General features: G+C 54.3%; 1 protein-coding gene across 7 annotated transcripts in view; it reads left to right on the plus strand.

Moving 5' to 3' along the window:
* The first annotated feature begins 284 nt into the window (after positions 1–284).
* Positions 285–23,445, plus strand: part of PSD4 (pleckstrin and Sec7 domain containing 4) — a 35,932-nt gene continuing 12,771 nt past the window's right edge. For 2 of the 7 annotated variants that reach the window (XR_009217268.1, XM_058534633.1), the window contains exons 1-4: positions 12,544–12,891; positions 20,481–21,501; positions 22,614–22,739; positions 22,989–23,109. Coding sequence is in view for 6 of the 7 variants with exons in the window: in XM_058534633.1 (XP_058390616.1) it covers positions 20,593–21,501; positions 22,614–22,739; positions 22,989–23,109 (1,156 nt within the window). In the remaining variant the exon portion in view is untranslated. Of the gene's footprint in view, positions 375–12,543; positions 12,892–20,480; positions 21,502–22,613; positions 22,740–22,988; positions 23,110–23,445 lie in introns of those variants that run through there. The other 5 variants (XM_058534628.1, XM_058534631.1, XM_058534629.1 and 2 more) reach the window with 4 other exon arrangements.

Genomic DNA, 23,445 nt, shown 5'->3' on the forward strand with positions numbered 1-23,445 from the left:
TAGGGACTCCCAAATTACTACTGTGCTCGAGGCGTGCACGTCTCTGGGTCTGGCCTCAGTTTCCGGTTGCTGCGCTGCAGAAATAAACCACAGGGCTCGGCGCGCCCTGCCCGGGGCCCGGCCCCGCGCCGCCGCCGTCAGACCAGTCGGGCGGCCTCGCCCGCCGCCCCGCCCCGCCCCGCGCCGCTCGGCCCGCGGCCGCCGCCGCCCTCCCTCCCGGAAGCCCGGTCCGGCCCGCGAGCGCCCGAGCTGGACCGGCCCAGCCCCCCGCGCAGCCGCCGCGCCGCCCCCGCCGCCCCCGCGCGCGCCTGGGCGCCGGGCCATGGGGCGCCCGGGCCGGCGGGAGGCCGGAGCAGGAGCCCGGCGGGAAATGGGTAAGGGCACGTGGGAAGGGCCGGCTGGGGGCGCCCCCGCCGCCCTCGACAGTGACCGTGTGCCGTGCACGGGGGGCGCCGAGCCGCTGGGCATGTGCGCGGGGCTGCGGGGGCTGGACGCTGAGGGCGCGGGGGCGTGAGCAGGGGAGAGGCTGCAGGAGGGTCGAGAGCCGGTGGAGGTCCCTCAGAATCCAGGCTAATCGGGTGGCGGGAACTGGGACACAAGGGGACGCTGGGCTGTGCCCCGCTGGGAGAGTCTGCCCGGCCTGGGGGAAGCTGGCTCCGCAGGCTCTTTCAGCTGGGCTGGTGGATCTGGGCTCCAAGCGCCGCTGGAGAGCAGGGGGAGCGCTTAAGGCCGTCCAGTATTAGAACTGGGCGGCACGGAGGGCTTTACTCCTGATCCCTCATTGCCCTGCGCCCGGGCCCCTGACGCCCGGGACCACGCCGGGCCCCCCTCCCTGCGGGCCCCTGCTTGATGGGAGCCGGCAGCCTGGCAGGCTGCTCCCGGAGTGCGCTGGGGGGGGAGAACCCAGCTCTTCCCCACCCCCTTGGATGCCGGCCCCTCTCCTTGGCCCGTCTGGGTGTATCGGGCCAGAAAGCATCAGAGATTCCTGGGAAGGTAAACTGTCTGCTCAGCTGACAACCTCACGTCCCCTCTAGGATTCCTTTCTGGCCCTAGAATTGAGTCTACCCTGTTCTTTCAGTAGGACGATGGAGCTGGGGATTTGAGTTCTTTGTTGGTTTTTTCTAGGCTGCAAGATGCATTTTGCTGCTCTGGTCAATGCACTCACCCAGACCCCTGTGTCCATGGCCTGCGTGTCTAGGTCAGGAGGCCAGTAGCAAAGTGAAGGCCTGGGCAACTGGGAAGTCCATCTGCCCTTGAACCTCATTGGGTTCTTTTAGCCCTTAGGTACCAGTAGTCCCTCCCTGGCACAGAGCTGATTGAATGTAATTAGCAACTAACTGGATGCCAATGAGCCCCTTTACATGAGAAACACACTGAGGTCAAGTTTAGACAGCGGTTGGTGCTGAGTGATTCTTTCCTTCCAGACGAGGCCTTTTGTCTATGTGGGGAGTATGAAGAAAAGTCATTCATTCATTCATTCATTCAACACATTTACCTAGTGCTAACTACTAATCAGGCACGTAGGCTCTGAGAATACAACTGCTCTCGTTTACATGAGTTGTAGGAGAGACAAAATAAGCAAGTAAGCAGATGGATCACCTTATTTCGGAGAGTGATAAGTGCTGTAAAAAAAAAAAAACAGAACAGGGTGATGATGGGCATGACAGTGAAGTAAATAAGAGAAGTTGGCCCTGAGCTAGAAAAGGTAGCAAGTGTCTTTCTAAATGAGGTGGGAAAGTGGTACCATTTTCTGGTCCTAAAACTCTGGGGGCGCAGGATGGGGTGTTCTCTATTACCGCGATGCCGTGACCATGGGGTGAGCAGCCCCTCTCTGGAATCCTAATTCCTCAGAGTGTATTTCTTGTTCGGAAGCTTAAATCTAAGGCAGAGATTTAAGCTTCCCCAGAAAACGTGCTCTGTTGGGTGGCTTGCTCATTTGTTTATTCATTCAACAAATACTTGTCAAAGGCCCATATGTTCTAGGCACTCTTCCAGGTGTCACGGATACGTCAGTGAACAAGACAGTCGTTCCCCTCACAGAGCTTATTTTCTGGTGGGGAGAGACAGGCAACAAACAACAATAACAGCAGTTTTAACGTCACGGCAGATAAATGCTATGACGAAAAGCGAAGCAGCTTAAGGGGTTAGCAGGTGATGGGAGCTGCTGTGTTCAGGAGAGTGGTCAGGACAGGACCTGCCTAGATAAGACACAGTCCTGTGACTATCTGGGGGAAAACATTCCAGGCAGAGGGAACAGCAAGTGCAAAGGCCCCCAGGCATGAACGAGGCACATGCTCAACGTCAACGCGAGCTGGGAGAAGAGGAAGGAGGCCAGAGTGGCTCTGGGAGGCAAGCAGGGATCTCCGAGGCTGTCTTTAGAGGATGCAGGGGCAGGGCTCAGCCTGATGACCAGAGGCATCCAGGAAAGCAGATGATGCTCCCAGCTGCTGTGGCAGGAAGATTTACATGCTCCCAAGCAAACTCCGGGTCAGGCCTGGTGGTTTCCACTGAGTGGGGGAACGGGTGATCACCAGAGATGGAGAGTGCCTGTCTCGCGGGAGAGGCACCACTTTACTTTTCTTACTCACGCCCAGCATCCGTCAAGACATCAGGGGCCCGCACAAGAGAGCTAAAGTGGGAGGCAGACCCTGAGTTTTTCAAATCAGCGAAGACTCTGGAAACTGGAGATGGGGAGAAAAACTGGCATTTGAAGTGCCTTCTGGAAAAATTCCAGTAATCTTTCACTCTGAAACTAATTAGGTGATCTCATTCGTAGGTTTAAAAGAAAAACAGGAGAGTATATGGTAATTGACGTGTATTGAGCGTGTATTGTATCCCAGGCTCTCCTTTGAGCACGTTCTGTGCAAACACAAATAATCCTCACAGCATGTCTGTGAGTATATACTATCCTGTTTCACGGATGAGAAAACTGAGGTCCAGAGAGAGTGAGACGTTGCCCACTTTTATGTAGCCCGTAAGTGAAGAAGTCAGGATTTACAGCCAAGTGGTGCAGTTTAGACACAAGTGCTCTGAGAGGGGGAGGGGGAGGGAGTCGGGGGGAGAGAGGTTTTTCCGGCAGGGACGGCAGGGACGTGGTCAGCAGTGGAGAGGGGCTCCATAGTGCCTGACAGCGGGGGTGGGGGGTGATGAGAGAGAGTGTTTCACTTCTTTCCCTCTTGTTAAGATAATATTTGCATGGGTTAAAAATTCTTTAAAAAATATTTTTAAAGGTAATACTTGCACTGTTAAAAATATTTTTACAAATGTTAATTCAAACAGCCCTTAAGTAAAAAATCTAGGGGAAAAATCTCCCTCCCTCTCCTGTCCTCTGATCCCCAATTCTTCTCTTCAGAGGCAATTTCTTGAGAATACTTCCAGAGAGATATGTTCTGTTTGTAAACAAGCATATGAGTATGTGTGCCTTCCCTTTTCTCTTTTTTTGCACAAATGGTAATAATACTCAGGTCTCTACCTCCTTTTTTTTTTTTGCTGAGGAAGATTCACCCTGAGCTAACATCTGTGCCGATCTTCCTCTATTTTGAATGTGGGTCACCACTACAGCATGGCTGACAAGTGGTGCAGGCCCATGCCTGGGATCCGAACCTGTGAACCCAGGCCACTGAAGTGCAGCGCTCGGAACTTTAATCACTAGGCCACGGGGCCAGCCCCCCTCCCCCACTTTTTTTTTTTAACTTAATATATTTATCATTCTGATTCAGGACATAGAGATGTCCTTCACCCTTTTTAAATAAATGTGTACTATCCCCGTGAATGGATGTACCATATTTATCTAGCAATCCTCCGTGGGCTTCTAGGTTTTCCCCATTTTTAAAGTTTGTTTGCTGTGACAGACAAGAATGCATTAAGCATGCTTGTACCTACCTATTCGCTCCCTTCTGGGACTGTTTCAGCAGGAGAGATTCATAAATGTGGAGTTACTGGTTTAAAAGTTATGTGTATTTCCGAGTTTGATTGATGCTGCCAGCCTGCTTTCTGAAGACACTTAGTACTTAGTAGGTATGACTTAGTACTTCTGAGACTGCTGTTTCCCCTCGACTCTGCCAACTTGGTGTGTTTTCAACTTTTTGTTCTCGCTAATTTGACAGATAAAAAAATGGCATCACGTTGTAGCTTATTATAGTGAGTGGCGTTGTGAGTCTGACATATGTCTTAAGCTATTTGTCTTTCTCTTTCTGTGGACTGTTCATGTCCTAGGCCTATGGTTTAAATTGGATTTTGTTTTTGTTTTTTTTTTGGTTATTGAATCATAAGGGGTCTTATTGTTATTTCCTCTTTATCCCTCATCTCTAGTCCCACTGACTGCCCCTCTCCATCTTCCTCCCCTCGAGAGCAGCAGCCACTCTGATATATTTATATGTTTATCCTGGGATCTGGACATATTTTAGAGAAATATATGATGTTGATTTATACATACATGTATTTTAAACTTACATAAATTGTGCTGTGTTGCAAATCATGATCTTATTCTTACTTTTTTTTTTTTTTTGGTGAGAAAGATCAGCGCTGAGCTAACATCCACGCCAATCCTCCTCTTTTTTGCTGAGGAAGATTGGCCCTGAGCTAACATCTGTGCCCATCTTCCTCTACTTTATATGGGACGCCGCCACAGCATGGCTTGACAAGCGGTGCATCGGTGCGCGCCCAGGATCCGAACCTGCGAACCCCAGGCCCCCGAAGCGGAGCGTGCACACTTAACCACTGCGCCACTGGGCCGGCCCCATGCGTCTTACTTTTTAAACCTGATGCTGATTTTAAAAAGATCTGTCTGACTGCCACGTGAACTCTTGGTTTGTTGCTTCTGATTGCTGCACTGCATTCTGTGGTTAGAATTATGAGATTGTCGTAACAGTTGATTCTTGCCGATTGATCTAGAAAGATCATTTGTTAGATGGAAAGGAGAATGGGGGAGGGAACAGAGCTGACCAAGAGCGCAGCATGAGGACACGCCAATGTGTGAAAGTACCAGGAACATTCAGGGAAGCTGCAGCTTGGGGTGTGGGTGTGTGGGCCCAGGGGAGGCTGGGGGTCTCAAATGCCAGTGTTGGGCTTTCCCTAAAGGCAAGAAGGGAGAGGCAGTGAGGTGTGGGTGGGTCAGGAAAGATTTCCAAGGGAGGAGGAGAATTAGGTGGACTGTAGACGTGAACCTGAGAGGCAGGAGGTTCCTGCAGTTCTCCAGACAAGAGAGGAGCGGGCTCTGTGTGAGGGTAGAGCAGTGGGGCCTGCCTGGGCAGGAGAACCCGCAGGATGGGCGCTGGAGGCGTGTGGGGGTCCAGGCTGGTGTCAAGCCTGCTAACTTGGGAAAGGGGCGGAGGTGATGCCATAGACAGCACCCAGGAGGGGCAGGCCTGGGGCACAGGGACAGGGAGGCATGCTCATGGGCACATAGGCGTGCTACCAAATCTGAAGTCCTGCTCACATACAGCTGGAGGATTCCGTTGGCGGTTAGGACTCTGGGCTGGAGAGGGGTTTGTGACCCTTCAGTGAGCAGGTGAGAGATGAACATGTGGAGGTGGGTGAGGCCGCCCTGGGAGACAGTGAAGGGCAGGAGAGGCTCGGGTGGAAGAGAGCCTGGGGCAGGTGTGCAGGGAGAAGTGGATGGACAGGCCGAACCAGCCAGGGAGGCGTGGGTGCACTTTTGAACTCTGCCCTTTCCTGGGGAGACAACCTCAGGAAAGCATCCTCTGGGAGGGGAACCTGGGCAGCTGGGGTGGGGCCCGTTATAAACAAGGACGTAGAAGGAGGGGTCCCTGCCTTGCTGGCATCTCTCTGTGCTGCCTGGGAACATGCACAGAAGTGCTGAGGCAGACTGGAGGGAAGGGGCCTCAGGAAGCACAGGTGTGTAGGCTCTCTTCCCGGGGATGAGCTCGGAGGCCCCAGTGCTGTTCCTGCTGGGAGCTGCCAAGCTGGGCTGCCCCCTTTGTCCCTGCGGGCGACTGTTGATAGAGCGTGGTCGGCTTCTACTGGCACGGAGGGGGCACTAGGAAGCCGGGGCTTTGTTGCTATGGACAGGGATGAGCGTGGGCACCCCCAGGGGAATACTGACCCTTTGGGTGACCCCAGGAAATGCCCTGCTCTGAGCTTTGTCTTCCTCCTTCGTTTCATCAGAGCCTACCTGTTCTCTGTAACACCAGAGCCTTGCTTTCCTGCTACTTGTAAGCCTGAACTCCTATTCAGCAGTTATTGGCCAATCGAGGCTAATTAGCCTTACGGGGAAGACTCCCAGTCCTTTGTCCAAAGGAGTAAATGCTAGAAAGGTCAGATTCAGCTGTACAGGGTCTATTCATTTACATATCTTGTCATGATTTTTGACCTGAGTTTTCTGCCTGTACTATTTTATTTAATATTTTTCCTTGAAGACAAGTAATTTGGAAAAACAACATAAAGTTAGGCATTATTTAGAGTGATCCTGAGCAATAACATCTATGAAATCAGTGGTTTGCTGCATCAGTTATATTTTTTTAATGCATATTCAAATAAATGCTTAACTATTAAAATTGTTCAGTATGTATACCACGTACCTACTTAGGCAAACACAGCCTTAGATTCGTGAATTCGTGGAGGAGGTAGTCTTTATTATGTAGGAGAAGGAAAAGAACTTTTCCTCTACCCTCTTAGATTTAGTGACTGGGACCTGCTAATTAAACAGACAAAAGACAGATTAACAGTAGAAAAAGGTTTATTGGCAGGCATGCAGGAGCCAATCAAAGAACTACATGGCTTGTTAAATGGTTAAAGTTAAAGGCTTATATATCTAACTTAGTAGGAGAAAGGGAGGGGAGAGAAAAAGGCTTCCGTGGGAAAAATAAATAGGTTTCTTCAGGAAAGACAAATGGGTTTTTAGGAGAAAAATGAGATGAGAACATTTGTGATAATGTTTGCCTATACTGGTATGCGTCGTCTTTGAGTCTCCCTCAGGGCCATAAATCTCTCCTTGAGAAGGGATTTGGGGTAGATTTTATTGAGTTCTCCCTTCTGGGAGTAAATCTGCCCCAAGAAGGAATTTATGGCAGCCTTATTTCCCAGAAGTTGTTGCTTTTAGTCAGATAAGAGAAGCTCTGAGAAGACTTCTCTTGGCATCTGTTGAATCTCAAATGTCTTCACCCTTAAATAATCTTCACACCAGCTCTGGAGTTCCGAGTGGGTCCCCACACGTACATTGGAGAGGTCACACTGGAAGCTACTCGAGAGGTGGTGACGGTGAAGGGTCAAAAACAGTAAATACCCATGCAGCCCCCCTCAGGCCCTCTCCCATGCCATGCTGGTTCTCAGACTCCACCCACAATGGGGGACGGGGGTTGGCAAAGAACCTCCCAGGCTTTCAAGTGAACGGAGAAATTCGATCATTATTTAATTAAACAAATTTACTTTTCTAATACCTTTATTATTTTTGCTGATGATAACCATAATACATATTTATTTTTAAAAATTACATACATACCAAAAAAGCACCAAGAACTTAAAATCATGTGTCTGTTATCATGGACAGATAACCACTGTCAACCAATGTTTTGGTATTTTATTGCCTAAATACAAGTTTTTAAAAAATTGAGATCATACTGAGTATATAATCAACTTCCTTACTTAATATGCTGCGAGCATCTTTCCACTTCATTAAATACTCTTCAAAAACAAGACAGTTAAAGGTTGTGGAGGTTCACCGTATGGCTGTGTGGCTATCCCGTAATCTGTGTATGCATTTCCCCACTGGGTGTTGAGCTTGTGACCATTTTTGCCGTTAACTGCATGCACATGAGTTTCAGCAGATGTTTGTGAGCATCTTCTGGGTGCCCAGGGTGCTCACGACGGAGGTGAATAACTGTAGAGCCCTAGTCACTGCCTACCTGAGCAGGACGGACCTAGGACAAGCGGCTATAGGGAAAGTGCAAATCTAAAAACACACCGGGTTGGGAGGGAGCTGAGAAGGGAGCCTTGGGAGAGAACTGGGGCCAGAGTTTGGTTCCCAGGAAGAGTTTGGTGGCCTGGTCATCTATCCACGGGCAAGGTAGGGACGGCCTCCCCAGGTCACTGTGCCTACCACGGGATTGGGCAACCAAGTCCAGGAGAGAGAAGCTTGTCATTCACTTTCGTAATCACTTCCTGCCCTTCTCCAGGAAACTACGGGCAGCGCTGGTGCCCGTGTTTGTGTTGGGAGGTTGGTGGTGGTGTTACTGCTGGACTGTGCTCCCTTTCCGCGTTGCTCTGCCTCTGGGAGATGTTTCCCTCCCATTCTAAGACCACAGACGTTGCAGAGAGGGCGCCGTTGGCCCCTGCCATGGGCTCAGGCACGGAAGCCCTCGCCCCAGCCCTACCTCCCAGCTCTCTGCTCCCAACCCCAGGGAGCCTGCAGTCAAATTGGCCAGCGGGACAGTAAACATCCAGCCTGGCAGAGCAATGTTTAGGGAGGCAGGTGTCCTGTCTGTTCTCCCTGAGGGCCCAGGCTTGTTGAGGTCTGTGAGCTGGGAGGGAACGGGGCCTTTTCTGGGAAGGAGCCTGTGGCTGCCTTACTCCCAGGCCTCCCTGAAGGACAAAACTTATGCAGAGACAAATTCTGGTTCACAGGAACCCGTTGAGGTGCTTCTGGCCTCTGCGCTCCCCCTGCCCACTAGCTGGTGCCCCTGGAAGGGTGGTAGTGAGCTCCATCCGCTCAAGAGTTTTTATGAGCTTCGAGTTGGGAGAGGTGAGTTCAGGCTCACACTGTCAGTGGCACTGTTTGCTTGGAAAGAACACCTGCTCCTTCCTAGCTGCGGTATGCAGGGTAATAGGGTCTAGCAGAAAGTGTGTTTGCTGGGGTTCAGCAGTCTTGGGTTCAAATCCAGGTTTACCTTTACTGCCTGTGTGAACCTGAGTAACTACTCTGACCCTCAGTCTCCTCATCCATTCTGTAGAGTGGGGATAATAACACCTGCCACCCCAGACTCGTAGGGATTGGAGATACGCTTGTAAAGGGCCTGGTGAATGTCAGCACAAAGGCCCTTTGGATGAGGTAAAGGGTAGTTATAAGTCAGGTGGGCTCCACTCCCCTTCTGTGCTCAGTTCATGAGAAGCCGCCTCCCAACCTGTGCTGAGAAGCTTCCTCTGCGGGCAAACAGGAAGTCACTCACCTCAGGGGAGGCAGGAAGGGCTGCCTGGCAGGGCTGCCTGCCTGGAGACTGTGGTCAGGTCAGGAGGCTGTATGTCCTCTGGGCCCTGGGGAGGGGGACGGTGGGCTGGGCAGGGTACCCCAGGAGTCGGGGGTTGGTGCAGATCAAAGCTCACCGCTGGGAGGGGCTCTGGGGGCAGGAGCCAGTGTCCCCTCCCCCTGCCCTCATCAGAGCCACACACCGTCACCAGCTGGAGCCTCTTCCCCTGTACCCAGGGATCCCCCATCCAGAGTTTTGCTCCTGGCAGTGTTGGGAAGGAGAGGAAAGTTGCAGGAGATGGAACAGAGCTGGTGACTACAGGGGTCTGGGCGTCTCTTCTTGAAGTTTGGTGTAAGCAGCAGCCACCCTAACTACGCCCCGTAGCCTCCAAACACACACCACAAACACACACACACACACAGACACACACACACAAGACCTGTTGCCTGGGAGGAAAGGGGAGAGGCATGTCCCCGTTTCCCGTGTGTTGTCTTGAAGTGATCAAGGAAGAGAAGACAAGCTCTCCTATCACTCACTCATCAAATGGTTGTGGAGCAGGTATGAGCCAGGCACTCTGCTACACAACCTGGGTAGCTATAAAGGTGAGTGGACCAGTCCTTGCCCTTGAGAATTCACAGTCGGGGGAGGACGTAGACTCATAGACCCGTGGTGGAGGCACATCACTGTGCCTCGCCTGACCAGCGCCATTCCAGCCCTGGGGAGCCGAGCATGCCCAGCATCCCTGGGGTGGTGTAGAGGCTGGGCCGGACGGGGCAGACCCAGAGTCGAGGAGGGGAGGAGGGAGGCCAACCCCGGGTCCTCACCTCACCTCCTAGTCAGCCTTCACCTCAGAGTCTCCTGGCTTCTGCCCCCATCGCGCCCCTGCCCCCCGCCTGTCCTTCACCTCTGTGTGGCCACATTCAGTGGTCACTTGCTCCTTCTTAGACTTTCTCGTAGCCTTCAATGTAGCCAACCACTTCCTCCCTCTAAAGTTATCTCCTCTCTTGTCTCTGTGACGACATGTTCTCTTCATGTTTCCCTCACCTCCTTGAGAGCTCTTCTCACTCTCCTCTGCAGACTTCTCCTGGGTCTGAGAGACCACCTTTCTGCTGGTCACACGCACGGTCATTTCTCCAGCCCAGCCCTTCCTGTCAACTCTAGGCACATTTCTCAGTTTCCCGCTTGCGTATCTCACAGATCTCTCAGACCTAATATTTGAAAATCAGACTCTTGATTTTCCCCCATAAGCCCCAGTTCTTTCCCATTTCAGCAAAGGCCATTACCACCCATCCAGTCGCTCAAGCCAGAAATCTAGAAGTTGCCTCTGACTTCTCTCTCATCTTTACACCTCGCATCTACTTAACCGGCAGATCCTACCAGTCATCCCCAAGATATATCCCACATCCTCTGTCTCCCCTTCTCTGCCATTTCCACTCCCTGTCAAGCCACGGTCCCACCTCACCTGGACTGCCACAGAGCCCCCTGACTGGTCTCCCTGCTCTCACAGAGCCCTTGACAGTTCTCCATACAGCAGACAGATGATCTACAAACACATGCGTACGTACTCCCTGACCTGCCATTTGCCCACTTAACATGGGACCCCACGGGATCTGGCCGTGTGCCTCAGCCCTATCTTCTCTTACCCTCCCTGAGGCCCCCAGGCCAGCTGCTTCAGCCACACTAGCTTGCTTTCTGTTCCCTGAACTCGTGGAGACCTTTCTGCCATCAGGAAAGGAATTAGACATGTGGTTCCCTCTACCTAAAGTGCTCTTCGCATGCTGCCTCCTCTGTACTGGGATATAACGCCCCTCCACAGAGCCTTCCTGACCTCCCACCCCACAGCTCCCCCCTGCTGCTTGCTCTCCTTTCTCCCTGCTCCTTCCCTCCCCAGCGTTCGCCACAATTTATCATCAGCTGTTGATTGATTAGTTCTCTTGTTATTTTCTGTCTCTGTCACTAGGTTGGAAGCTCCCTGAGGACAGGGGTCTTGTGTTTTATTCCTGATGGATGAGCAGATTCTAGCATAGAGACCTCCTGGAGTAGGTGCTGGCTGAACCATGGCCGCATCCCAGAGATACCCAGTGAGGCTGGAGGCCTGAGGGGAGGGTTTGCATTTAGGCCTAGGTGACGGTAGGTTTCGGGCTTACGCAGCTGGGCAGTGTGCTGTAAAATCCCAAATACAGCAGGAGGGGCAGCTTGGGGGAGGTAGTGAATCGGTTTTGCATTGCATTGGGTTTGAGGTGCTCTTGAGAGAAGCCTGACCCTGACATTAGCCCGCCCTAGAAAGTGAAGTAGAGGGCCTGCCTGGTACGCCCGAATATGTAAAGGTTGTAACTGCAGCTGACAGACTGTCATGTGAAGTGCGTCCTACTCTCCTGCCTCCCATCTCAGTAATGAATTAGGACTCGCAGCCTCTGCTGAGTGTGGCTGGGCTGCAGAGCCATCCCCAGCCCTCGGCCCCTGCCATGACCTCCCTTCTCTTTCGCTTCCCCACCCTGGCTTCGTTCGTGCCACACATGCATGCGGATGGGTACATCCTGCCCACAGGTCCAAGCCCTTTCCACCCCTCTACCCCCGCCCCCACCAGGTCTAGGGCTGCACAGAGCAGCAATGCAATGCCCGCATGGGAGCAGGAGGCCAGGTGGGGCTGGGAAGTGGAGAAGTCCAGGCTCCTGGGAGGCCAGAGTGTGGTGGAGAAAGGCCTGGTGGGCATGTCCCGTGGAGGAGTGCGGCCGGAGGAGCCGGGCCCGCAGGTGGCCTGGGTCTAAAGGCACTGTGCTTATGCGACTTGCACCTGGAGGAGTCTCCTGGAGAGTTGGATTTATGAAGATGAGAGCTTGGGGTGGGGTGGGGGTCTTCAGACCCTCAGCAGGGAAGTTGGCGGTGGTTGAGGCTGGAGTGGTAGATTGTGTAGAGGAAGAAGAGAACCGTACAGTGAGTGTGGCCCCCACCGGCCTCCGTCTCACACTCGTGGACGCCTGTGACCTGTGTTCCTCGGACGGACGTTGGGAATTCAGCCATTGGGAATGATGGTCAGTTCATGTGGTCAGACACTGACCCCAGCTTTTTGACTTCCCAGCTGTGCAACCCCGGGCGGCGGCTTCACCTCTCTGCGCCTGCCTCCGGCTCTGTATAATGGGTATAGTAAAATATAGTACTGGGGGACACTTCATAACTGCAAGACGATTGTATCAGGTGCCGTTATTCCCCACACCACATAGCCACACAAAAATCGAAATGTCATTTGTTGAAAACAAAAGTCGCCCGACCTGGGGCCCTCCTGTGTCCCAGTGGGTGCCCTGCAAGGAACTGAGAACTGGGGCAGAGATGAGAACCTGCTGAGGGAACCATGGGGAGGAAGGGGTGGGGCCTGTTCACAGTCCGGGGCCCAGCACGTTCCCCTTTCTCTTTCTCAGACCCTCGACTGGGGGAGAAAGCCTGGCAGATTCTCTCTGGGCCGTGGGGAGGGCAGGGGCCGCCGGGGAGCAGGGGGATGGGAAAGGGGGCCCGTGGCTGGGCCTGGGAGCGGAGGCTCTTGTCTTGTGGGCAGGAAGTGTGAGGTGCAGAGCAGCTAGGGAGCCCAGGGGAGGCCACGGGGAGCGGAGTGGGAGGGGTGAGCATGTGGGGGTGAGGGGAGCGGAAGTCGGAAGCTCCCGCCGCCACATTCATCATTCACGGGGTGGGCGGTCCGTGCAGCAGGAACTGCTCCTGGGAGCCCAGACCCGTTCATCCCTTCCTGGGTCCTTTGGAGGTGAGTGAGTTGGGCCTGCTTGGGGTGGGGGCTGGGAGGGAGCTGGGGAGAGCGGGGGACATGGAGAGTCACCCGTGGGCCCTTGTGGCAGAGGCCGGGGCAGGTGGGCAGGAAGGAGGGCTCTGTGGGCCTACTGCGTGTGCACCTGCTGTGGGCCTGGCCTTGGCCGCACCCCCACCTTCCCCTTTCTTCTCTCGTCCTCCTCCTTCCTCAACCTACCCCTCCCTATCTGGCCCTTGCTCTGATTCCTGTGCTGGCCTCCACTTACCCTGGCCTCCCCAAGCCCTGGAGGTCTGCAGTAGTGAAGGGTGAACGGGCCAAGGAAGCCCCTTCCTAAACCTCTTGTGGGCCTGGTCCCTGGTGACTGCTGTGGCTGGGTACCCAGTGGGGGCTTTTGTGGCCAGAGCCCTCACTGACCCTAGACATTTGAGGGAGGGAGGCCTGCAGGCTCAGGCTTTGGGGCGGGGGCAGCTTTGGGTGCGGTCACTGCAGGAGCTCAGACTCGGCCATTAGGGGGCTCCCAGTGCCACCCTCAGGCCCCACCCAGGGAGGCTGGGACAGAGGTAGGGGACCGACTTGCTGGTTTGCCAGGGCAGCCCTGGTTTAGGCCTGTTGACCTGATGTCCAAGAGGAACCTTTACACTCTCAAAACTGTCCCTGTTTGGGACACTACGAGGCCTTCTGGTTGTTGGTGTTATCCTCGTGGTAAAGGGAGCCTCGTGCAGGGAAGCCCCTCAGTCACTGCCCCCTTGTTCTAGGGCCTGAGATCCTGCAGTTGGAGTCACTCCTCTGCCGAAAGGCTGGGAAGGGTGCCCTGTCATCAGCTGCTAATAAATGCCCCTCGGGACTGTTGGGCCTTTGCTAGGTTTGAAGAAATGGGCCCCAAGTGGGCCTGTCTCCCAGCATCACAGAGCTCCCTCCCTCTACAGATGAGGAGCCACCCGGCACTGGGATTAGAACCTGGGCTGCTGAGCTCTTTGTGGAAGGAGGGGGAGATCCAAGACAGGGTGAGGGAGGCGCAGCCTGGCCCCGAGCCCTCCAAGTGGTCCTTGCCTTCCCAGGCAGCAGCTGCTCTGGAGACCCGCTGTCACTCTGCCCCCATCCTCTCTGCCTCCCGTCCTCCTACCGCCCATCTTCTCTGCCCTCCATCCTCGCTACCCCCATCCTCTCTCGCCCCCATCCTCCCTACCCCCATCTTCTCTGCCCCTCATCCTCCCCATCCCCCATCCTTTCTGCCCTCCATCCTCCCTGCCCTCCATCCTCCCTGCCCTCTATCCTCTCTGCCTCCATTCTCCCTGTCTCCCATCCTTTCTGCACCCCGATTCTCTCTGTCCCCCAACCTCCCTTCCCCCCATCCTTTCTGCTCCCCATCCTCTCTGCTCCCATCCTCCCTGCCTCCCATCCTCCCTGCCCCCCATCCTCTCTGCCCCTCATCCTCCCCATCCCCCATCCTCTCTGTCTCCCATCCTTTCTGCACCCCCCTTCTCTCTGCCCCCCAACCTCCCTTCCCCCATCCTCTCTGCTCCCCATCCTCCCTATTCCCATCCTCTCTGCCTCCATCCTCCCTGCCCCCCATCCTCTCTGCCCCCATCCTCCCTGCCCCCCATCCTCTCTGCCTCCATCCTCCCTGCCCCCATCCTCTCTGCCCCCCATCCCCTCTGCCCTCTCCATTCTCTCTCCCTGCCTGAGTCCCAGCTGAGCCTACCACCAGGTCCTCAGCAGCACTGGCATCTCTCTCTCTCTCTCTCTCTCTCTCTCTCTCTCTCTCTCTCTCTGTCTGTCTTTCTCTCTCTGTGCGCATTTGCATGAAGGCTCCTTCCGTGTGGGCAGGATGTGGGGCCACCCCTAGTCATGTCTCTCACGGTGCTCCAGCCCCAGGTTCAGGCAGGGCTGTCTGTTTGCAGCTCCAGGCAGGGGAACTCCATCCTTGGCTCCTGCCCTCAGGGATGACATCCCTAATCCCGTTCCTGCCCAGGGCTGTGCAGGGACAGGACAGGTCATCTCCTTAATCCCTGGACAGGCCAGGAGCCTTTGCTTTTTCCATAGGAAGGAAAAAATTTCCAGGGCAAGAGGAAGGAAAGTTTGCTGAGTCTGGAAGCTTAAAGGGAGAGAGAGGAAGAGAGACACACGTTCCAGAGGGGAGATTCGGGGCTGACTCCTCCTGGAGGCTGAGAGCTGAGGGTCCCCGCTGGGCTGAGCCTGTTGCGTCAGAGAGCATTTTTGTTTCTGTTTCTTTTGGCTTCTCTAAATGGACCTGCAAAGAGCAAAGTTAAACTGGGCAGGACATGGTATTACTGAGCACCTAACAGGGGCGAGGCCCCGCATTAGTGCTCAGACCCATTCCCATTTTATAACAAACCCGTAGAGTAGCTTTACTCCCTCTTGTTTCCTTATTTTACAGATGAAGAACCGGGTGAAGTGTTTGATCAGAGTCAATGGCCCCTCAGTTGTAGTTAGGATTTGAGTCGTGTCCGTGAGCCTCCGGGTGCGGGTGGTGCCAGAAGCCCCAGGCTGTCACCTCTTTCCTCAGAGAAGGCTCTCCCCTACCTCTTGTGGCCTCCCCAGCTCAGAGTACAAGGCTGTGTGCCCAAGGTGGGGTGAAAAGCAAACCCACTCTCAGAAAGCACAATCCAGGAGCCAAATGCACGCCTTCCTGCCCCAAGAAGTAAAAGTCACGTCGAAGCCCAGGGTGGGGTCGAGGTGGAGAGGGGGGAACTTGTGTCCTCCTGGTCCCCAGCCGGCAGTTCTTGTGGCCTTTACCTCCCATCAGCTGGACGCAGGCTTAGCCCCTGCTGTGTTCTTTGCAAGAAGCCCTCTTGGGGTGGAAATTCCCTGAGAGAGTCAGCTGTGCTCAAGGCGGGGAGCCGAGCCCGCCCCCCCCCCCCCGCCCCCGCGACCTCAGCTCCCTCCTCGTTCCCCCCATCCCCGCATGGAGCTCAGAGCATTTTCTTGGATTCAGAATAGCCAGTTCCACTTCTCCCAGGACTTGTTCTTAAGCTTCCTGAGCCATCAGAGTGCTTAGAAGAATGAAGGGCCACTTTATTTTAGAGGTAACCAAACCCACCTTACAAGGCACGTGGCAGAGACCTTCTCCCTCCTTGTTCTGTTAGGATATCTGAGACAGGCAATGTCAAAAGAGATTTCACTAAGTACTAGGGGTGAATAAAAGTAAACTAAGAAAATTCTAGATGCATAAGACCTGGGCTCTGCTCCCCAGTTCCTAGCCCACTTGTGCCTAAGAGGTGCCGTCCTACCTCCATGAAACAGAGGCTGGCCTCCACTCTTGACCCTCGCTAGGTCAGGCCGCCCTCACCCAGGTGACCAGGGGGCTGCCTTGATGGCCATAAGAAGGGACCTCACCCCTCAGGTCATGCTACCTCTCCATTCAGGGAGGAGCAATAGAAGAGAGAGAGAGAGAAACTTCTTAAACACGCACTTACACAGTGTCCCTTCCACAAGTGGAGAGCACAAACAAGGTGACTGAATGAGTCCTCCTCAAGTCTCGCCTCTCTGTCCAGCTGCTGCCTGGGAGGCGGGACCCATGTGAGCATTTTGGCTGCTGGCCTGGCAGGAGCCTACCTCTGGGAAAGCTCTGCCCTTAGGGTCCTGGGCTTCCTGGAAGATGTGATTGGTTTATGGGCAGACTGGCCCTCAGGAGAAAGTCATAAGGTCAAAAGGATGCTAATTCTCTTTCTCCAAGCCTCAGTCTCCCCAGTCCTCTAGTCAGTTGTTGAGGAGGAGGCTTTCTGAGGATCCATCCCATCCATCCATCCCTTCCTCTGTTCATCCCTCCCTCCCTCCATCCGTCTTTCCTCTTATTTTCACAAACATTTCTGGAGCAAACACTGCACTGAACAATGGAAAAAGGTAAATTCGATTGACTCTCTGCCTCACAAGGGAATTCCTGAATGTCCAAGGGAATTGATTTGTGGGTGGGAAGAGAGTGATGCCTAAGAGAGCTGCAGACCTGCGTTCAGACCCCAGCTCCCGCCCTGACTAGCTGAGCTTCCTGGACGCATTTCTGAAACTCGCTGAGCCTTAGCTTCTATATCAGTAGGAAGGAGATGTTACCACTTGTCTCATTCATGGAGTGGCTGGCAAGACAGATGAGCTCATGGCTGTAGAGCACTGAGCTGATAACTGGCATTTTGCTGGGCTTGGTACCTTCTTTACACCTTCCCCCTGGGATTGGGTTGCCAGATAAAATATAGAATGTCCAGTTACATTTGAATTTCAGATAAACGTACATTTTTAGTATAAGTATGTCCCAAATATATATTTATTTATTAAATATGGCAACCCTACCATGACGTTGTGTGCCCCCACGTGGAACCACTTGACTGGAACCAGGAGCCCCTCCCACCAGGCTCCATAACCCCACGTGTCTCACAGGTGGTCCTGAACTTCTTGAGTCGACGCTAACCTGTAACTGTCCAATCTACTTGAATGAAGGCATAATGCTCTGCCCCCCAGAACTTTGTAGTTGGGAGTGGGTGTAACACAGTCAGTCACTAGAGGGATTCAGTCCTTCACCATTTCCATAGTGAGACAGCGGTGAGCAAGGAGCACAAGGAACCAGCTTTCTTGGCACTTACATTCTGGGAAGGAGGCAAACTAGACCATGTGAGTGAACACACTAGAAGGTACACATCGGGATAATGCTTTGAAATCAGAGAGTGAGGGATGGAGTGTAGCCAGGTTGAGTTTCATTCGTTCAGAGTCATGGCGCAGTCAAACCGCGTACGTCATCCCCCGCCAAATGCTGTCCATCTGTCTGTCTGTCTCCATTCCTCGCCTCCATTCCCAGTGCCCACCCCACCTCCCTCAGGCCCCAGAAACCTGCTCTCTTCTCTTTGGTCTCTGGAAAGCTGCTACAGCTTCTCTGATTTTTTTGTCCCCTTTGAATCCATCGAGGAAAACCCGGTGTCCTCTGGGAAGACACATCCGGTACTCGTTTATGTCTAGCAGAGTCATTAACATTTACCTGTGTGGCTGCTTTATTTCGTATGCTGTTTATTTATAAATACAAATGTGCAGAGAGGGACATGTGGGGCTCCTGTCTTATAAAAACTGCAGAACATCCTTTCCACTGGCCTCTGCCCACTATTCCCATTCCCACTATTGGCATTTGAACTTTTCCCATCAAATGAGGTCACTTATGAGAGTAGCAGAGTTGATGTCATCAGGCAGAATGCTCTGATGCCCACCGGGCCGTGTTCCTGAGGCCAGCACATTCAGACACAATGTGTGGGGGTGTGGAGGGTTGAGGACCAGAGAAGGGGTCTCGGGAGGGGAGCCAGCTGGGCACAAATAGACCAGGCCTCGGCAGGGAGGGGGGGGACAAGGGAGGTCTGCCTTGGGGTCTGGAAAGGGAGCTGGGGGAACCCCATGTTCAGGTCACTATAAACTATGTGCTTTTTTCCCCCTCTGCCCTCTATCTCCTAAATGGAGCTGTCTCCCCAGTGTTTCCTGTACGCTGTGGGCTGGTTGCTTGAGAAGGCTGCAGTGGTGGGGTGTCTCACCTCCTTACTCACACTTGGCCATTCTCCAGGCAGGCCTGGGGAGGGAGGTGTGGATCCAAGGGGTTGCCCGAGTCTAGACAGTGGGTCCTGAGGTTTGCTCATCCCTCCCCGCTTGGAAGTAGAACTATAGCAGGTCTCTTTCCCAGAGAGGACGGAGAGTAGAAAATGGGCAGCTGTTTAAGGGGAACAAGGTAGCCAGGTATTGTCCCTCGGGCCAGCTGAGAACTTAGGGAGCAAGCCATATGAATCCTCAGCCCACAACCTGGGCCAGGGTGTGGGGCGGAGACATGGGACCTAGAGTGATGAGCTAAAATAGTTGGGGTCCCATAGGAGAAGAGTGAAAGGCAAGACCAGTTCCAATCAATTTGATTCAGAGCGGCGAGTACAAGATCAAAAATAAGAAATGGCCCATCGTTAGGGAAGTCACAGTCCCCTGGGGAGGCCGACTGAGAACTCAGGGATAGATGGGCCCTGAAGGCTGGATGGCGGCGGTTGGGGACTGGTGCTAAAACTTCAGAATCATGAGGCCATAGTTCAGCAATTACAGATTCTTGCTACGCTACAGTGAGGGATGTCGGGGTAGGGAGAGAGGAGAGGTAAAATCTCAGAAGGGATTCTGTTTTTGAGGGGGTTTTAGGAGGGTGCTTTCAAGAGGAATGAGAACCTGAAATTCGTCATGGTCCTGTGTCATCTCTCTCAGGCACCCTCCTGAAAGAAGGCACAGTGCCAAGCCATGTTTTCTAGGTGACCTTTATTGTGGGGTGCCACCTGACCTTGGTTTTTCAGCTCCAAGGGCTCCCATTTGTTGAGTGACTAATGGTGGGCCATAAAGTAGGGGAGCGGTGGGTATGTGGATGTCACACGTGGTTACAAGTTGAGAGCATGTGTGTGTGGGGGTGTGTGTGTTTATTTATACCTTTGTTCCCCGAAATATTTCAGTACAGCTTGTAAGCACACACACAGTCTTCAAGATAGAAATACGTGAGTGAGGAAAGTGAGGCAAAGGGAAAATAAGAAAAGATGTGACGAAGCCAGGGGTGCGTTTAATCCTGGAAATGCGTGTCATCAGGGCCTGTGTACTTAACCCTGCACTTCCCAAGAGCTGGTACCAAGAAGGAAACAGGTCAGGTTACAAGTTCACTGTGTCCACTGGATCGAAACAAGCCAGTTGTTCTGAAGAAGCACGGCCACCCTGAGAGCCATATAATGTGGGATCCACGCAGGGGATGGAGAATCATGCTTCTAGAACATACCCTGCAAGATTCCACTGCATCCAGTGAGGCCCTACCAGAGTGCTGTAGTGGTCCAGAGTGGCCGATGCACAGGGCAGCTCTGAGGAGATGTGCTGCAGCCCCAGGTGGACACAGCCACACGTCACCAGCCTCCGCCTCCCCAGAAGGCAGGTGGTCTGCCGGGTGGTCTGAATTGTCCTCTCCAGGAGCCCAGGCTGAGCTTAGTGGGGCGCCGCCTGCCTGCTTCTACCTGGGCCAAGTTGCATGGCTGTAAATGAGAACCGGCCGCTCGCCTTGTGAAGGATGCAGGCCACAGAGACAGGAGCCGTGGGAAGTGGAAACAGGGCAGGCTGTGGCCTTTCTTTCCTGGGCCCCTGCTACTCCTACGACTGTTCCCTTCTCCTCGACTCCAGCCTATGTCTGTTTGGCTCCCACATACTTTGGTTTACGTGTCGTCTTTGGCTCTGCTTTCACACTATTTTGAGGCATTTTCATCTTCTGTTTCTGCTGCCAACCACCTCAGTCTCTCCGTTCTCCAATCCAAATTCCCAAGAGAAGGATCTGGTTTGTCCAGTTCATCTTTTTCAGCTAAGCCGCTCTGGCCACCATCAGCCAACCTAGGGATGTCTTTGGAGCAGGTGCTGCCCTGGTGCAAGCCGTCGAGATTGTGGGGTCAGGTGGCGTATATGGTGCCCCCTCACCTCCGGCAGGGCACCATCCCTTAGCCGGGGCCATGGGTGTGGCCAGCACTCCAGGACACATCTGACACGCTAGACAGGTGCTTCCGGGGGCTGACAGCCCTCTGCTAACCTGCGCTTGCTTTGGGCACTTCCAGGGTAGATGTGGATTCCCAGTTGCCCGCCCTGGCCAGCACTCCCCCTGATCCACACAATGGGATTGTGAAGGCGGACACTGCTGGGGGCTCCTGCGCACCTTGCACTCTGTGGATGATGGGTGACGACAGACTCTCTGAACACCCCGAACCTGTGGAATTTCTCAACATCTATTTGGGAGACAAACTGCAGCCCCACCCCGGAGCACACCTGAGGGAAACATGCGGCCGTCCTGACCCTCTGAAACCTTGCGGGGAACAGACCTGTGCTTCTGACCCTCCTGATTGCACAAGGCGAGATGCTTCTCCCAGGGGCTCCAGCGCAGAACCCACGCACCTGGGGAGCGGCTCTTCCCAGGGGGACCCGAGGCAGAGCCAGAGCACATCCACCCAGGTGGTGTTCTGGGCGGGCATCCTGCAGGCCCAGATGTGCGTCCTGGACCTCGAGGAGGAGCTGGAGAAGACAGAGGGGCTCAAGGCCGAGCTAAGATGCTGCCTCCCCCCAGCCCCTGCAGACCTCCCCACTTTCCCCTCCAGCCCTGTGGGCCCCCGGGATTCAGGCCTCCGCCCCAGCCTCCCTGTGGAGGACGCCTTGGGGGAAGATAGCAGTGGGCCTGAAGGGGAGAACCAGAACCCTGTGTGGCTGGGGAAGGGAGCCCCAGACTCTTCCCCGGAGTGGGGTCCTGAGGAGGAGAGCGTGTTCTTCGACAACCCCCTCTTCCTGGACAGCCCTTGCTCGGACACCAGTGCTTCCGAAGAGCACTTTTCCTGGGGGTTCCCAGACTCCCCAGCAGATGTGAGGACTGGGCCCCAGAGCCCACAGACCCTGGAGCCTCCCCTCCCAGGAGGCAGGGTGCCCTGGGAGCTGGGAAGTGAGCCGGGTTTAGAGGACGGCACAGCTGATTCCAGCAGGTCCACCACCCCTCCGTTCCCTGTGCCCATCTACAGACCGCACTTCTCCTGGGCCACAGTGGACGCCACCGACGGGGCTTTTGCAGCACCTCCTGGCCAGGGGGAGAGTGAGGTAAGCTGAGCCCTGGGGGCCAACTATGGCTGTGCATGGGGACACAGAAGGAAGGGCCTTCCTCTGCGGTCACCAGGCCCAGAACACTGTTTTTGGATGCTAGGGCCTTTTGGGATCCTGGAGTAATACAGCAAAAAGCAGGATGAGTGTGGCCTTCAGAATTATAGGAAATTTTATGGATGCCATGGTGTCAATTGAACATGATGGCAATGAGGTCCAGAGATGTCGCCATCTCACCAGCTCCCTGGGGCACACTTGGACACATTTGGAGAACAAACAGCTCCTGCAGTTGCGGCGTGTTCCAGGCCATTCTCAGACTCCACCCCTCCCACTTCCAAGACATTCCTGACTGTAACAGGGCAGGGGTCACCTGCCCTGATGGGGAGATGTCTATTTTAAGAGTCCCGTCCTCTCCTTTCTTGAAAGATTTCAGCATTTTGTTACTTTTAGCTCACCATCTTTCATTCCCCCCGCTGCCAGTGTCAGTAGATCAGGCCCATACGACAATGGCAGAGGCCCTGGATATCAACTTAGGACAAGTTGTGTGAGACAACAAGGAGCACAGTCTTCCCAGGGAGGCCTCTGCTTAAGAGATAAGGAATCTCAAGGTGGCAGAGGAGAGCTGTAACTTGCTAATCTCTCTGATCCCAGGGAACAATGGAGAAGAGCTGTTAACCAGAGCAGCTCTCTCACCTGACCCCAGTTCAGAGGGGCTGCTGAGTCCTGTTGGGGTCTCCTCCACCCAGGCTGGGGTACCAGTGTGGGGCGGTGGTGGCTGTCTCCTGTGGAAGTGCATTCTCGGGACCTTCCTGCCCTAGGGCCCTTGGCGTCCTCAGAGGGAAGCCCGGGAGCCTCGTCCTCGGAGCTGGCAGTTTGCTGCCATCTGGGATGGCAGAGCCCAGCCCAGTGCCTGGGGCTGTCACCCTCCCTATAACACAGCCCCTCCTTGGGCTGGTACTGCAGGAGGCAGGGCCATCTGGGTGGACCGTGGAGGGAGGTGGACGGGGGCAGAAAAGACCGGAAGACGAGGCCTCGTGGGGTGTCGGAAAGGCCCTGGGAACGGTTTCCCTTGGTCAAACCTGTCCCCTCTCCTTTTCTTCTCTCTCTCTAAGTCCTCTCCGGGAGACAGCCTTGGCCCTGCCCCACCTGCAGCATCCAGCGTGGACAAAGTGTTGACCTGGGAAATAGGACAAGTCGGATCTGAACCTAGCCCTGCCACACATCCTGTGCAACCTTGGGCAAGTCGCTTTTCCTCTCTGGGCCTCCCCTTCTCCATCTGTAAAAGAGGGATGTGAACCCAGTGATTTCCAGTGCCCGACACCAACACTCCTAGGATGTGGGTCCTCTCCCATCCAGGCTTCCTCTTCTGAATGCAGACCGGGGCCCTGTAGTCTAGGTGGGAGGGCAGCAGGGAGGGAGGGCTCTACGTACTCATAGTCATTCTTCCCTTCCCCTCTCCCTGCCTGGCCTCCCCGTTCACCTCTCAGTGCCTCCAGGGCTCTTGGAGATGCCTGGCCCTCTCTCAACAGGCCCTGCCCAGCCCTGAGAGTTCACGGACAGAAGCTTGTCCCTCATGGCCCCAGGTGCCTCTTATCTCCCAGGACAGAGGTGAGACCTAGTATGGGGGCCTGAGAAACTGTGTGGTTGGGAGACTTCGGGATCTGGAGTAGGGACAAAGGTCATTATTGGTTCCATGGGTGTCATTAAGGGGTCCCATTGTATTGTGTTGGAGCCAGACGGACTTTGGGTTAAATCCTGCTTCTGCCTCTGTGACTTCATCAATAAAATGGGTTTTTAAATACTTATCTCATAGAGTCAAGGAAGAAATGCACAAAAGACCCAGCATTTTTGATGCCTGGGTCTCAGTGGTTTATCAAGTCCTGAACCCCTGGTTGCCTTGACCTGGCGTCCTGGGAGCCCTCTGCCTGCTGCCTCTGCATGTGG

The sequence above is a fragment of the Diceros bicornis genome, chromosome 40, assembly GCF_020826845.1.
Source record: "Diceros bicornis minor isolate mBicDic1 chromosome 40, mDicBic1.mat.cur, whole genome shotgun sequence".
NCBI lineage: Eukaryota > Metazoa > Chordata > Mammalia > Perissodactyla > Rhinocerotidae > Diceros > Diceros bicornis.